This window comes from Simochromis diagramma, unplaced genomic scaffold (assembly GCF_900408965.1).
Source record: "Simochromis diagramma unplaced genomic scaffold, fSimDia1.1 OVJJ01000753.1, whole genome shotgun sequence".
Lineage (NCBI taxonomy): Eukaryota > Metazoa > Chordata > Actinopteri > Cichliformes > Cichlidae > Simochromis > Simochromis diagramma.
Window position 1 is genome coordinate 24,431,167 of NW_024387523.1, and position 16,625 is coordinate 24,447,791.

The 16,625-nt window shown below is 43.0% G+C and overlaps 1 protein-coding gene across 6 annotated transcripts in view; it reads right to left on the reverse strand.

The window, feature by feature from the left end:
- Window positions 1–496: 496 nt before the first annotated feature.
- The window catches only part of LOC120726411 (growth factor receptor-bound protein 10-like), a 50,580-nt gene continuing 34,451 nt past the window's right edge, over window positions 497–16,625 (reverse strand). For all 6 annotated transcript variants that reach the window (XM_040019966.1, XM_040019967.1, XM_040019968.1 and 3 more), the window contains 11 exons: window positions 15,094–15,209; window positions 13,950–14,024; window positions 13,094–13,231; window positions 12,829–12,939; window positions 11,108–11,206; window positions 10,929–11,006; window positions 9,674–9,790; window positions 9,135–9,201; window positions 8,927–9,014; window positions 7,226–7,319; window positions 497–6,186 (listed from right to left, as the gene is read on the reverse strand). In XM_040019966.1, the coding sequence (XP_039875900.1) occupies window positions 6,040–6,186; window positions 7,226–7,319; window positions 8,927–9,014; window positions 9,135–9,201; window positions 9,674–9,790; window positions 10,929–11,006; window positions 11,108–11,206; window positions 12,829–12,939; window positions 13,094–13,231; window positions 13,950–14,024; window positions 15,094–15,209 (1,130 nt within the window). In that variant the 3' untranslated portion in view covers window positions 497–6,039. The remainder of the gene's footprint in view (window positions 6,187–7,225; window positions 7,320–8,926; window positions 9,015–9,134; window positions 9,202–9,673; window positions 9,791–10,928; window positions 11,007–11,107; window positions 11,207–12,828; window positions 12,940–13,093; window positions 13,232–13,949; window positions 14,025–15,093; window positions 15,210–16,625) is intronic.

Genomic DNA, 16,625 nt, shown 5'->3' on the forward strand with positions numbered 1-16,625 from the left:
CTACAGTCACCTGTAAAACACGGTGGAGGCTCCATCACAGTTTGTGCTAGAAACCGGCAAAAGGTGTCAGGTGTTTTTTCTCCCCCAGAAATCTCTGCAGCTGTTTCCCATTTCCTGGAAAAATATAAAGAAATAAGGGGTGGCACAATACTCAAAAAACTGTTTTTTGGATGTAATGGACAATCCTAGAAGCTAACTAGCTATCTCTGTAGCCTTTAAATTACATTATTTATTACAGTTAAATATATTTGCTTCAAATTTCAAATGAAAGATTAATTGATGATAAAAAGGCAAAATTAGAAAGACAGCTTCCTGTACCTTATTAGACTGGAATACTCTAAGGAGTATCTGATTTACTAATCCTGAAAATCTTCCATGAAGGATGAAAATGTCCAAAATTGGAATCTGGTTGCAAGAATAAAAGCGAGTGAGAGTACATAGCGTATCTAATCCAAACTTCAAACAGCAGAGAACAACAGAGCAGGAGTCAGGCATGTTTGGTTTATAGCAATGTTGTCTTTTATTCTAATTTCCAATAAACAGAGAATATATCAGTCCCTTATTTGTACAAAAAAATACCTGAAAAGGATACAATGTAGATCCAGGAGCCGCACAGACAGAATGAAGCAAAGCACAGTGGAGGAGTGTACGTCAGAAAAAATGATTACAGTTCATTTGATCCTTTGTTTTTGTTTTTTCCTCCCTGGAATTTTATAGTTGACTTCAACTTATGATGACTTTGACCCAGCAATAAAAACACTGAGTTAGCTTCACTTGCACCTATAGTGTAAGTCACCGAAGTTCAGTGGGACTGACGTGTGACGTCCACATTAGCATTTAGTTCCGGTAAGGCTGCATTTCACAGTCACAGCTAATTTGAAACGCAGTGTGAGAGTGGACGGACGGCAACTAGGGAGCTGTGACCGTTTCAGAAAGAGGCACGTGCTGCGAGAGAATACAAAAAAATGTTACGCACCTTTAAGAAAAATAATCAGACAACATAGACATTATAATGAGATGCACAATCCTCCGGAGCTACAGCTTATAATTGCACTACTTGTGATGAAAAGCTTAAGAATTAGCGTGTGCGCTCTCCATCAAAAAACAATGCTGTGTGTGTGTGTGGGCTTAATATCCAAACATGGAGTATAAATGACAGAGAGGGAATACTGAAAGAGTTGAAACCTGGCAGAGATGAAGACTCCGACAGCCTGTCAGCTTATAAACACAACTGAAGTTCAGAAATTTGACACGTGCCAAAAATCCAGTTTGATTTCTTAAAATAAAATAAAAAATGTTTAATTTAATTAATACTGTATATGCTGTGGTATACGTCATTTTGTGGCAAACCAAAGACAATACACAATAAAGTCATACACACAATCATATAATAAAAAAAAGGAAAAAACAAATCATTCTTCATTTTACATGGAGTTATGAGCAAAAGCATAACAGCCCATACATAGTGATCTGTGACCTAGGTACAGTGTTAGATCTACATCTTCTCCATAGCTTCACATACTTTGAAAACAAGACTATATACTGGTATATATTCATATGATTGGACTTCTGTGAACGATTGCATTGTAGCACAGTGACTTAAAAAAAAAAATGGAGGGAGGACGGTGATTTTGTCCCCGCTGACCCATAGTGACGTGGCTTTCATCCTCTGTCAGACAGGGAAGAACCTAAACTGATGACTGGGAATGCTGGGAAACTTCCAGTCAAACTCCCGTCTCCTCTAAATCTGCAGCTTACCCCCCCCCCCCCCCCGACTTTACCAGACTGTCTTCTTACCGCCTCTAAAAGGGCAAGCGCGTTAGCCAGCAGACTTCCTGAAGAGTGAATATAACAGTCTGGTCATCGGCACACCAACACACACATTTACCACAGGGTCATATAGCTTACAGGCTGGACACAGGTGGGAGAGGGGGGCGGGGGATTCAAGCATTATCCAATCCCTGGAGAGAGTCTGACCTGACTGACCAGAAAGGCCTGATTGGTGGAGTGCAGAGCTGGTGAGTCGTTTAAGTCACGCGATTAGTTGGCTGGTGGCGGCAGTGGATTGTGTGTGTCTGTGTGTGTATCAGTGTCGGTGCTTAGAGTCTGCCGACCTCATTCTAACCCTGTGAATCTGGGGTAGGATGGATGGAAACTGCAGGTGAGGGCGGGACGGGTGCTGCACAAAAGCAAGTGTTATGTCACACGGGTTCAGTTGGTCATGTGACAGTAGGAATGACAAAAGGATTCCTCGTCTCCTTTCTTGGGCATCTTTTTCCTGTTACTATAAATAAGGTCAAAAATAAACTAACTCGTGATCTGTTTAAGCTACTTCGAGAGGAATTTCTATGTGAATCTAATTCTTTGGAACTGATCTCTATGCTGACTATTACAGATTCATTTTTAGAGACCTGGCAACAGCATCAACAATTGGCATTTTCTCCTACATGTCATGAATTGGTTGATGACAGCTCATTTTTTTTCAGTAGACCAACTAGGTAGAGGGGGGAAAAGCTTATGATACCGACTGATTCACAAACTGATGCCACTTTAATGAGTTTTGAACCATGAATGCTAAGATTGGGCATAAGGTTAAGGTTCTGTGTTTAGCATTTAGCCACCTATTAGCAAACTCGTTCTCTGTAACATACATGTGGTATGTTCTAGTATAAAGCTAGCGTTCAACCAAAAATTCAAGGAAACCGAAACAGTAAAATGGTAACACATTTTGGACACATTCACGTGACAAATGTTTTCCATGAGATCTACTATCACAGCAGCTAGACTTACAGACTAACCATCGCTAATATCCAATTTAGTCAATTTAGAAGATTTTGGTCAAATTTTGGTGTACTGAGATTTCTCACATGGCATCATATTAGAAACGATACAACCACTAGTTGTCAGGGAAACATATTTACGGACTGGTTGGTAGTACTTCCAGGAGGTTGGTGGCTCTCGCTGGGTGAAATCAGTTGCAAAGTAGGTGCTATAATGGAAACCTCCCAATGACTCCTTTGGTTGCTAGCATACTTGCATCGCTGCGTGTCATGTATGTCTGAAAGATATTTGTAATTATTCTCAGAGCAGTAGTAAATTGTCACACAAACCAGAGATGGAGAGGATTCCTTCTTCAAAGTAAAAGCTGTGCTTGAGATTTACAACCAGCATGTTTCAAAAAAGGACAACTTTTACATAAAAGCAAATATTCCTTGTTTCCTTTTTTTGCTGCACTTTTTACAGTTTCCAAAATGTTTTCCATACTGACAGGTGGGTCATTGGGGAAAAATAGGGGTCACTGACCACCCGGAAGGCATGTGTGACTGAGACTTTATTTTTCGAGTGAAAACCATCAACCTCCATTAACTACTTGCAAGCATTCAAGTAATACTTATTTCCCCATCATGACCAGTGGTTTCCAGCTGGTTGCAGACCAGTCTGTAGGCTTGTGTGATTGGGGCCTTGTTCACTTTATCCTACATTGTCACATGTCCAAAATGGCCGACAAGTTAATGTCACAGGTTAGGGGTCATGTGTCTACAAAAAATAAAGAATGAAAAAAAAATCTCAAGAACCAAAGGTGACAGACAGCTAGTACAACAATCTGAAACTGGAGGTTCAGTTCACTAAACCTGTTATTTGAGAAGCTTGAATAATTGAATACTTTTACTTTTTCAAAATGAAAGAACAAAAACAAATACTTGCTGGCCCTTAATTTACTCAAACAATGACCTGGTACTACTAAACTAAGTGAAACCCCTCTGTAATGTTAGCTTCCTATGTCTCTGTAGCGGTGGATTTGTTGTTTGATGGATTGGTTGTGAAATCAAGAAAGAAGCCATTTCTGCTTGATTGTAATTTAGCGACCCTGTTGATGTTTAGCAATGGTGCTCACTTCATGCAGCTAATGGAAATATCTAAATATAGAGTTGACTGACATTTTATCCAGATCTGAGATTGCATCACCAGTACATGTTTTCAAAGTTTTGTTCCAATGGATTTTTACTTTACAGGAATCTTTTAGACCTTTTGGAAAATATATTTTTTGCTTTCCTGTTAGAAAAGAAGGCAGAGATGAGAAGCTAGCTAGTTATGTGTGATGCTAGCTAGCAGTCTACAGTCAGCTAGCCAAGCTCAGTAAAAACATCAGATAACTTTCACAAACTGTGGTTTCCAGGACGATAAAACATGTTGATTACTGAGCTTTAGAGGTGGCTTTAGGCAGATTTTCTAACTGCACAGAGTCAAGACTGCTAGTCACGCTAGCATTAGCCTCATATTTAACGTACAGATCCTGTAAGTGTGTTACATTTCTTGACAAGAAAGCAAAAAAGGACTGTTTCCCAAATCTCCCACCATTTCTCCCCACTCATGATGTTCTTCCATCACCCCTGAAAAAAAAAATCCCAAACATGTTACTCTATGTGCATTACTTTTTAAAACATAGCTTCAATTTTATACACAAGGCTCACAATTTTCACTTAAGGCGAGTGAAGCTCATTTGACTGCTTGTTGACACACAGACAACTGAGTTCACGTTTCAAGTAATTTGTTCAAATTTCATATTTAAAATGTTTTTAATAAAAGTTTCGAGAGTGCTTTTGTTGCTTTCAACGAGGGAACAGTGGTCAGAATCCGAACACGACAGCTCCAACCCATCGACAACAAATCAGTCTGATTTTTTAAAAATGTGCAAGCAGAGAGCTCAGAAATTATTTAGTAAAAGGAAAACATTCAAAGACAAATTCACCAACAGATAAAATAACCATTTTGATTGGAAAAAAAAGACCGAAATGGTAGAAAGCTTGGGCTCGACACACTTTAAAGTGAGTCTATTTGAAAATCTTCCTCTTCTTCCTTAAAGTCTTGAGACACCTACAGCTGGTTCAAGAGCACATTCATGTTTTTTAATTGTTGTGGTCTTGTTGGTACGACACACACGGCTGGGGAGGTTAGTTAGATGTTCTTAAACCTTACTGGAAAGCACTGCATGATGTGACTGTGCTCCCACACCACCGTAATCCAGCCAGAGCTGATGGAAATTCACATGCGTGCTTTTCAGAAGGGGAGTGAAGGAGGAAGAGGAGGCAGCTTCTCTTAGCTAAAGAGCTGTCGTCTGTCCGCTCGGGAGTGCAAAACAAGTTCTTCATTGAATCAACAGTAATAAAACAGCATTAAAATGACATCAAGTAATCAACTCTACAAGAGAGGCTTGTACAGCCTTCCTGATAAACATTCCTCTGTCCTTTCAGCAAACCCTCGCCGCTGCTCTGCTCGTCTTGCCTTTCAGCGACTTCTCGTTTCTCTCCCGACTTTTTTCTGAGCTCGTGTGGAGGCGGGATTGGGGTTGCATCAGGGGTCTGTGGGTCGGGACACGGCAGCGATGCCACGTCATGCCCCGCTAAGGTGTTTCCGGGGGGTGGAGGGCAGGGTGTCAGCTTATCCAGACTGGACTGCACAGGTTGAGAAAACTCCTGGATCAAGTTTGATGGGACCCAGGGAGGTTCCCGTCCATCCCTGATGATCATTGAGGAAGTCAGAAGGTGGCGCTCCCCGCCCACCTCGGTATCGAGGACAGGGCGGGCACCACAGCTTATCAGGCCTGGAGGATGGGGAAGGTGGGTGGGTGGGGCTGAAAGGTTTGGGACTCTAAAGGAAGGGATCCATCCAAGAGACCCACTGGAAACATACTGTAGCCATCTTGTGGTTTCACATCACGCTGGTCTTTTTCTGGGGTCTGAACACCAATAACAAAACAACCGCAGGAGTCCACAGTCTTCGACACTTGGCCTGTCCCAACAGCTCTCATTCAAACAACCAAGCAGCAGTAAGGTGGAGACGAACGTTACCCACTGGGGGACATCGACTTCCAGTCCTGGCTCCTAGCAGAGTTGTTCACATCCGCAAAACAGGACGTAACTTTTCTCCATCTCCTCAACCCCCACTCCGTTGGTAAGGGAAGGGGTAAAGGGGACAGAAGGGGAGGGAGGGAGATCTCAGGGAGAGAGGTGTGCAAAGAAAGGTTTGGGGGGAGGAGTGTCACAAGGCCACAGCGGTGCATGGGTGTTTGAGCTTGCAGGGCAGCACTCCTCTGTTAAGCTGGTAAAACTCCACCAGGTGAATCAGATCGGTGAACTTGGTGGCGCCGTCGTCGAGGCTGAAGAATACCTGACCGTCCTCCTCACACTTCAGAGCAGAATCAGACGGAGGAGAGGAGATAGTTTAGACACCACATGACAGAGACTGATCTTTATGAGGTAACGATAAAACATGGAACATCTGACGGGAGTGCAAACAGATGATAACATCCAGGTCTACATCGCCAGGCCACTGTACTGCATTTATAAGATAAGCAAATGATTTAATATCAAACACACTAATGAAGCCAGTTAGGTTTAGGGTTAGGTTTAGGACATTATCCCTTCTCAGACCTGGAGATGACATTAATATTCAGTACAGTCTGTGGAGTGATCCAACTGGCTACTTTTTGCATTTCTTTGACAATATAAACTACAAACCAACAAATTTTATACTCCTACAGATTAGTTTGTCTATCAGTCACTTTGATCCACACTAGAATATCAGGGATGGATGAACATGAATGAGTTTTATCAACTGGGCATTTTTAACATTTACACTTTTGACTGAACAGACAGAAACTCCATTGGAGGAGAATGGCCATCTATTATCAGTTCAATGTAATCAGTCTGAAATACATATATACCTTTTTCCAAATAAAGTTAAAACACTTTCTCCATGCAACTGCATCTTTGTCAATAACTGATTGATCTGTTTCCTCTGAGCTGTTTCGAGCTGATTTCTGTCCTGCAGCAAAATAAATCTAAGTGCACGGCTGCCTGGGAGGAAGCAAAAAACACATTTTAAAATCTTAAAAAAAGCACAGCGTACTTTGGACACGGGTTGGTGGTGATGCTAAATGAGTGTAGCAGGCTCGCTGGGCAGAGTCTGCCGTAGGGTTTTTTTACACTATAGAATTAAACTGCATCGCAGACTATTTTTAAAGATGGACCTGCTTCTGGGGACAAATATACTCCTTTGCCGGTGATGCCAACAAGCCACAGCAGCTGGTTTATGAGACTGTGACTGCAGTTTAGCAGTCAGACTATAACAAGAAGTCAAATTTGTGTCATTTTCACACCGTTTCTCATTTCAGTGCATCTTAACAGAGGCGGTGAGATTTTTCTTGCTTTGTAATCACACTGACCGGTAGGATCTGGAAGTGCTTGATCTTCTGGTGGTGGCACAAGGTGAGCACGAATGCCTTGGGATTACTCTGACTGTCCCGCAACAAGAATAACCTGAAAGAAAAAGATTACATCATGAGAACTAGTTCAACCACCTTATAAAAAGGACTGACCTATCTACCATGAATTTCCATATGCTTGATAATACACACCTCGAATATACTGCTCAAAAAAATTAATGGACCACTTTGAAAAATCACGTTGGATATTACTCCAATGGGTAATGTGTTAGGATGAAAAGATGCCACATCGTTTGATGAAAACTAAATGATCAACCTACAGAAAGCTGAATTCAAAGACATCCTGAAAATTTAAAATGATGCAGCAGCTTATGGATGGTGTACCGGGGCATCTCCTCCCAGATCTGGACCAGGGCATGACTGAGGTGCAACCTGGTTGCTCAGATGCACTGAAACATAGAACATAATGTGGGGTGTTCTGTTGCATTTAGGTCAGGCCAGCAGGGCCAGTCAATGGTATCAATTTCTTCATCCTCCAGGAATTGAGTGGATACTCTCACCACATGAGATCAGAGATTCCCATTCAACAGGAGGAAACCAGGATCCACCCAGCACCAGAGTAGGGTCTGAGAATGGCTCCAAAGATTCCACCCTGATACCTAATGGGAGTCAGAGTGCTGTCACCTAACCTGTAGAGGTCTGTGTGTTTCCCAGACCATCATTGACCCACCACTCAATCGGTCATGCTATGTTACAGGCAGCATAATGTTCTCCACGGCTTCTCCACATCCTTTAATGTCTCTAATACGTGCTCAGGGTGAACCTACACTCATCTGTGAAAAGTACAGAGCTGCCAATTCTGGTATTCTATGGCAAAAGCAGATCTGGCTCCAATGTCCTGGGCAGTGAGCACAGGGTCCACTAGGGGATGTCGGGCCCTCAGGCATCAGGAAGTCAGTTTCTGATTGTTTGGTCAGAGACATTTGCACCAGTGTCCTATTCGAGGTCATTTTGTATCTCTGGCAGCGCTCACCCTGTTCCTCCTTGCACAATGGACCCTGCTGATGGGTTAAAGACCTTCTACAGCCCTGTCCAGCTCTCCCAGAGTAACTGCCTGTCTCCTGGAATCTCCTCCATGCTCTTGAGACTGTGCTGGGAGACACAGCAAATCTTCTAGTAATGGCTCGCATTGATCTTGATTGGTTTGTACTGTCCAAGCTGTCCAGCCTTGGTAGGGTCCAGGTATCGTCTCATGCTACCAGTAGTGACACAGACCCAAGCTAAAAGCAAAACTGGTGAAAGAAACAGCCAGAAAAGATGAGGAGGGAAAAATGTCAGTGGCCTCCACCTGTTTGGGGGTTGTCTCATCGTTGCCCCTCTAGTTCACCTGTTGTTTATTTCATCAACACCAAAGCAGCTGAAGCTGATTAAAACCTCCTCTGCTACTAACCTGACCACATCAATTCTCAGAAGTTTAACTGACTTGATGCAATATTCTGATTAAAAAGTGTTCCAGTAATTTTTTGAGCAGTGTTCTTTTGCAGTTTCTGGAAAGCATCAAAACTTGCTCTGTGTGTGTTGTTGCTTTGACGAACCAAAGCACAATCATCCTGACAGCACTTGGACTACTTTGACAAAATTATCTTCCTCCCGGAGTCTTCACGTGAGGAGTGCTCTCCGTTCGACAATGTCGTAACTCACCCATCGACTTGGCCTTGTTGTATCATCATTTTGTGGGCTTCCTCTCTCATGATACGACCATGAAACCACACCTGTGTCCTGTGAATCACTGAAAAACACGGGAAGTTTTTCACGCACACAGACAGACACAACCACATTATATATAGATTTGTAAATGTATTTATACTGCTCATGGTGTTATTGCTAGGCCAGTGTCACATGAGAGTACCTGTGCTCAGAGAAGATGGATGCAGGGGACTGGGACTGCCCAAGACATTCATACGCTGACTCCTTTTCTATAAACACCACATTTATCGTTAGATATCATCATGTAAAACAAAACTCCCTCAAAGTCAAAGTCCCTAAGCCATGCCCATCACGTGTGTAACCCTCATGGCAAACTAAACTATGTTTAAACATCACTTTGGACCAAAACAAACACAGGAATGTTTTACTGTGAATCACTCTCTTCAATTCTTTTTAGTCCAATAACAAACACTCTACTGAAGGATGCACAGCTTTGGTAAAGTGCAACTACTACACACTTTAATTCACAAAGAAAACGCAGCCTTGTATGGTATGAAAGGCTTCAGTGCATACCATCCATAAAAGCAGTCAATTTTTAAATATACTGGGAAACTCCTGCACATTCTGTGGTAATCACACAAAGCAGCTGCGGCTTGAATACGTTTGCACTTCTAGTCAGATATCCTCTATTTCCTATCTAAGCCCACCCTGCAGAACAGAATCCTTGCTCCCTCTGCTTACCCTCCAGGTATGCCCTTCTTCCAGGGCGGCGCTCTGGGCCTCGATGGGGTTGTCGATGACGCGACCGGTCCGCCCGGAGAAGTCCATGGCAACCAGGGAATTCTCAGATACGCTTCGCTGTTTGGAGAGCGGCAGGGTGGGTGGAGGGTGATGGTGGTTGGGTAGGGGTTAGAGGGAGGGGGCATACAAGAAAAAGGGTGGAGGGGTGGTAGACAAGGGTCAAGGGTTAAACAAGCCAGACACACTCACTGGAGCATGACAAATCCTGTCTGCACACAGACCCACTTTAGTCAATCCACAAATGCCCCTTTTGAGGAAAAGCACAAGCCTCTGCTGGCTATCTGGCTGTGGGACTCAAATTAGTCAAGACTTTCTTATAATAAATGTAATATAATATAATATAATATAATATAATATAATTACTCTTCACAAAATAATCCAACATTAATTTTTCCCCTTTTTAGGAGTCATTGTTATATTATATCCTAACACCTTTCAGAAGAAGTTACATTAAATAAACATAATGCTCGAAGATCTGCTGTGTTAATTTTCTCTCACGGTCTTTCTAACCGTTTCCTAAAAGCTTTGATAATCATACACCATTACTCTATTGAACAAGCGCAGTGGCAAACCCAGCTTCAGCTTCTAAACTGAACGCTGAGTTCAGGAAACATCAGGAAAACTGAGTGGAACTGCTTTTAGTTTGAGCTGCCACTGATCGCCTAACACTTTCAGATAGCGGGGTTTGTGAGTATGTGTGTGAAGTTTTAAACACAGGCTAACTCGCTGTAGAAGTATCTAATCTTAAGGTTAGGGCACAGACTTCAATTGTGGAGAATTGCGACTAATTCTATTCACAATCTTTCCAAAGCAGCTTATGACACCTTTTTCAACACCTCATGGTGCGAGGGGATTACACATCACACCTGCAAAAAACAATTCTCCTGTTAACTGTGCATGTGTTGGAACAGTATGTAAATATTCACTTATTAAAAAAATAGGATAAGATGTTTTTTAATGGATGCCATTTTGCTGTAAACTGTCTGCTTACATTAGCAGCAAACGTCAGCAGTAGCCTGGTCATCCGAATATAAAAATCTATTTCAGCATTTCAATAAAACAAGTTTTTTCCTCTTAAGAAGCTTTGAGATTCGTCCCAAGATTACTATCGGCTAATTCATGCATCAATCTGGATTCGTCCCTGCTGTTAGAGCAGAGCTGCAGTAAGGCGATGTCACAGAGAGCAGATCCTCACCACAGGTGCCGTAAAAGGCGAGAGGTTAGACTTCCTCTGCTGGGGCACGTTGTAGCTCTGATACAGCACTATTCCGTACTACGGGGGCAGGAGAGAGGAGAAGGCATCAGCTTAACATCCAAGCACCAACTAACTCATTAATGTTTAACTGCGACGCAAGAAAAGTGCAGGGTTTTTACTTTGAACAGCCTGAAGGCAGTCATCCAGCAAGTCCTGCTCTGCTCGTCCTCCGCACACAGCATTTTCAGTTCCTTGCAGTCGCTCCTCACTTTGCTGGGCTGTCGACCAAACAGAGGACGCAGCGGGGAATTAGATTAACGAGATGCACATCGCAAACATGAACAGTAATAAGGCTTCATGTGACCGTGCCAGAACACAGTCACAGTGCAGCCACTGTTGTGCTCGGCAGCACAGGTCTGCGCTCTAATCACAGCAAAGATCTGACTGCTTTGGGGGTTAGAGTGGCAATCAGGAGTCGATTGAAAAGAATTTAGCATTTTCCACATGACCCAATCTTTATTAAATATTTATACACTGCATGCAGTCAAATAACATGAAAGTAAGTGATACAGTAAGGTTAGGAAAATCTATTTTTTTATGATTTATTTATGGACAGAGTTGCGACTTTCCAGGCAACTCTGTCCAAAATCACAGCTTAGACTTTTTCCTTTTTCCTTTCCTCCTTCCACCACCAATAAGGGCATAAGGCACACTACTCCCTAAATACAACCCCATACTGATAAATTCATTCATGTCACCATGGCAACAAACCCCACCACCCCCTCACCCCACCAAGAAAAATCCCTCACCCAATCCTGCACTGTCACCCCCGCTGACAGCATCTGACACGCCAATCGTCTAGCACGTGTGTGTGTGTCTGTGTGTGTGTGTGTGTAAAAGAGAGGTGAAGAGGTCAGGTGGGCCAGATTCCCTGTGCCATCCCTGCTTATCCCCCTGAGCTTATCCCAGATCAGCAGGTACGCCCACCGCAGATACCACCCGGAGCGGGGCACAGTACTGAGAGTGTGTTTAAACCCCTGCTGTGCTGTTTTAAACCCATGTGTCCTCACAGACACGCCCACTGCATACAACGTATGCAGAGAAGTACTGACTTTAAATAAAGATTTCAAAACTGTGAAAAAATCTGTCAAATGAGACATTTTTTAGCTATTAAAGAACAATAATATTCATCTCTAGTGGGAGCCCTGAAGTTAAAAACTGCACTTCCTGTAATGACCACTAGAGGCTGACTCTAAGACTGAACCAATCCCCACAGACTCCCATGTTAGCACAACTTCCCAGCATAAATAAGCATGTTTACAGTCTGTTCAGCCAGTTCTTTCCTCTATAACCACAGATTGAGAGGTGAGATGTGTTGTTACTGACCAATGACTGTATACAGTCATTGTTACTGACGCACTGAAACTTTATTAAAGTTGAAGTTATGCAGTATTAGCGGATTAGCAGCTGCAGCCGCTAGCTGCCCGCTGAGCTACATTTCAGCTAATCTGAATCACTGCACTTTAACTGTGTTTGTGCATTTGGTACCTTTTGGAGCATTTTGTGTGTAATTATGTGGCTAATAATAAGGCCTGAAGTGTGACTACTTCTACTAACAAACTATTCGAGAACTCTTAGCTTCAGTGTTGCTGAGTCAAGTTCTACTTCCATGTTATTTAGCAAAAATTAGGATGAAATCATGGCTAAATATAGCAAATATCTGTTTATGGATGCAGCTTTCTGACCACCCAAACGCAGTCACCTCTGGCTCCACAAAAATAACAACCAGGCGGCCAAAATCCTAAAAATCAGAAGCCTCAAAACATGATTTCACAAACCAGTGGGTGATGTCACTGTGGCTGCATCTTTATTTACAGTCTGTGGTTTGTCTGTGTGTTACCTTGATGCAGAACTGGTAGTCTGTGGGGGCGTTGTGAAGTTTTCGGCCCGTGATGACGGTGAAGACGTTACTGTCCTCCAGGTCTGACAGAACCTGCAAGTGCCGGGGCTCCTGTGGGGGTTGTGAGGGTGGCGATATATGATTTAAGCTAATGCACAACAAGCGCAAACACACACACACAAATTGTGGGATTAGGCAGCTGACAAGCCCTAGATCTAGTTTACTTCACACCACTTCCACAATCAATAAAGCAATACTTTCTCACCTTGGATGTTCCTTTAGTGGAGTAATAAAGGCCGGAGCGGCGCAGGAACATGTAGAGCTTTTTCCAGGACTTGCGTCCAGGCTCTTTCACATGCAGATAGCCCTGAATCTCTGGACAGCTGCTCGAGTTCAGAAAGTTCTGGAAAACGAACGCACAACAACATCTATCGTTAATACTGCTGCAGGGCAAGGATATGATAATTAACCAAAACTAAATATGGTTTGTTAACTAAAATAAAATAGAAATAAATAAAATTAACTGAAATAATTTGGTGGAACTTGGAAAACAAACTAAAATAAATATCCTTAGTTTGAGTGTTTGTTAGTTGGGTAAAAAGTTGTATTACAGCTTGCCTGATGAGGCATTGGTGGACGTGTTTGCTGAAAGTCTGGATGAGTCTCTATGAGTCAACCGCGTTCAACACGTTCTGTGTTTTTATTGCAATAACTGTGATTTCCCCCAAATCTGACCTGTGACCTTAAAACTCAAACTGAAGCCAAGAGAAAACAAAACTAAACAAACATTTTCAAATATTAAAAACTAAACTGAATTAAAAAGAACAAGCCAAAATAAAAATAACTATAATAGCACTGCTGCAGGGGAAGTGAATGCAGCACTGTTTGGGTATCTGCTTCTAAAATAGATCATACTGAAAATCTGAATTAAAAATGAATATCGCAGTGAAATAATGAGGCAGCTTATTTTATATTTCTAAAAATCGGGAAGCAAATTGAGCGCAGCACCATAATCTGTCTGTGCATGCGCATGCATATTTTTGGATGAACAGATGGTAACTCTCTTGAGATATCAGGGCTCGTATAATTCATAGTATTGCTTCACTGAGTCATCAACTCACCTGTAAGAGCTGTGACGGAGGAATTGAGCCATCAGACTCCTGACAAAAAGCCACCATCTGCTCCGGAAAAAAGTTCTGCATGGAAAAGACACACGGAGATCGCCAGTGAGCGAGAGACAAAGAGACAAAGAAAGAAAGAGAGGCACTACAGACCACTTAGGATAGTGCTTCTCTATCCAGAATGTGTGTGTGTGTGTGTGTGTGTGTGTGTGTGTGTGTGTGTGTGTGTGTGTGTGTGTGTGTGTGTGTGTGTGTGTTCAATCAACACAAGGACTAAGAGCCAAAGTGGTGCGGAGACAGAGAGAGAGGGCACTCCAGCCCTCGGAGTAGATGCAGTATGATCTCACCCGCTGATGTAATCCCCTTTAACCAGCAGCGCTACTCTTAGCGTGATTGACAAGCCGTGGCCAGCACTCCTGTGTTTTACTGTGCTCATTACCACAGAGCTGAGGTCACCTGCTGGCTCTGACACACACCTAAATCACCCACAGCAATAATGTCACCGTATACCCGGCCAGCACACAACAGTAACAGCCCCACGCTGCGTCCACATCGCCAGAAAAGATGCCACACAGGCCGCTCGGCGCCGAGTCGCTGGCTGCCAGAAGTAGGGACGTGTACGTCTTTAAAAAACGACGATCAGCTTTGCATTTTGAGATTTTAGCACCTGTCTGAAGGTAGGATAAAAGGATAATGATGAGTTTTAACTGAAACCGTTAGCTTCTTCCAGGAGGAAGAATGAAACGGGAAACGCAGAGAGTGTAGCTAAAATACTTTAGCATTGCCATTTAGCCATCATGTAATGAGGGCTTAAAACCCCAGCTGTGACTCTTTGTCTTATACTAATTGACGATTCCTGAACAGAAAAATGACTAAAAGGTGATTTAAAAACCCCGAAAACACAACAATCCTCTAATTTTTGGCTAAAACGATTAAACACAGAGGTGCTGGCTGCTAGCAACAAATTTGTCGCTGCATTTCAAAAACATCAAAAGATGAAAAACCTTTTGAACCCCAATTTCTCTCCCCCTCTCTCACTCTTTGTGTGTGTGTGTGTGCTGCTGTGTCTACGTGGCTCTGTGGGGGATGCGTGCTAAACCGAGGCAGTCACAGAAAGGTCACTTTAGGGATGCAGGAGACTCACCAGGGGGTTCCTGAAGAATTCATATTTGGCATAATTCTTCCTGAAGAGGAATTTACTGTCACCGCTCATGGAGGCTTGAACCTGAACCACCAGCTCGTGGTCCTCCACACATCTCTCTGAATGAGGGCACAGACACAGGCAATGTTAAAAAAAAGAAATTGCCCTCTGGGGACGGCGTCGGACAGAAACCGTCGGTTTTAAATCTGCGAGCGCGGCTTTTAGGGCTCATTTGTATACTAAAAAGATTTTCATGTCAAAAACACCGTTCATTGTTCTTATTTAGATTCATTTTAGGGATTCATCCACAGCATAACAAGCAGCTCTTTTGCATACATTTACACTTTTTTTCCTCCCTCCTGTGTTGACAGCATATTTAGAAGTGTCCTTGTCACTAAAGGACTTACTGTGAGCTGTAACTGCATCCCCTAGCAGGCTGAACAAAACAGCTTTTGAGGCGCTGAACCTGAATGTAATTCCAGTGAAATGTGCCATACACTGGAACCGTCGAGGATATTTTTATTTTAAAGTGTCTCGCAGAGTAACAGAGTATTAATAAGCTGTTCACATATATGAATAAATACAAGAACCTTTTGTTTGCTTGCTGCCAATCAGAAGAATGCTGGCTTGTTTCAGATAGAGGATGAACAAAGATAATAATAAGGATTATTTAGAACTGTGATTCATGGAAAGCTGCTATGCCAGAGTCCATGAATTAAAAACATGCAGAGATCCATATAAGATGTCTCCAGCAGAAATTTAGCCACATTAACCCCCACATCAGCATTGTGTACAATGACGCAGCAAGAAATAAATACTTTTGATTTTTAAAAAAACATCGCCTGTTACTAAGAGACGGGCGAGGAACTAAGAGGTTAAATAAGGAGGGGCTGTGAAGAGGAAGAAGCGCTGTGAGGCAGAGGAGGGAGGAGGTGAAGGTGGTGGTGTTGGAGGAGGGGGGGGGGGGGTTGCAGGAAGATGATGTCATTTATTTAGGCTGATTGCTGAGAGCAGCAAAGCCATAAGCAAAGTACAAACCACAGACAAACACACAACCACACATTACAAGCTCACATAGACCTAACCTGCTCACTGTGCACCACGGAGGCCCAGTTACTTTCTTTGTGTGTGTGCTTGCTTGTGTGTGCGTGTCCTCATCTATCTTAAGTTGAGGGCACATGATCTCAGAGTGATGCAGGTAAGAATTTGATAGTGGTGGGATGTTCCAGTTAGACGTGGACGTGCAGGCAGGGTTCTCCTGTTTCACTGAGGCACAAACACACATTTCTAAACTGAAGCTGTACTCACTTCTTTTTTTCTTGCTTAGCTCTGGCTGTAGTTAAGGGGTGGAAATGTCTGGACTCTGCGCGCGTCCGCTCGTGCACGCCCTCGTTGGCTACAAGCGGGGGAATTTCCTGTGGACAGTCAGGAAAGGGCCGATTGGCTAGAAAGGCTAGGGGCTCGTCCAATAGAGACCGGCGATTGGTTCCTCGCAGCTCTGGTATGACGCTTCAGTCCCAGGCCTCTCCGCCCTC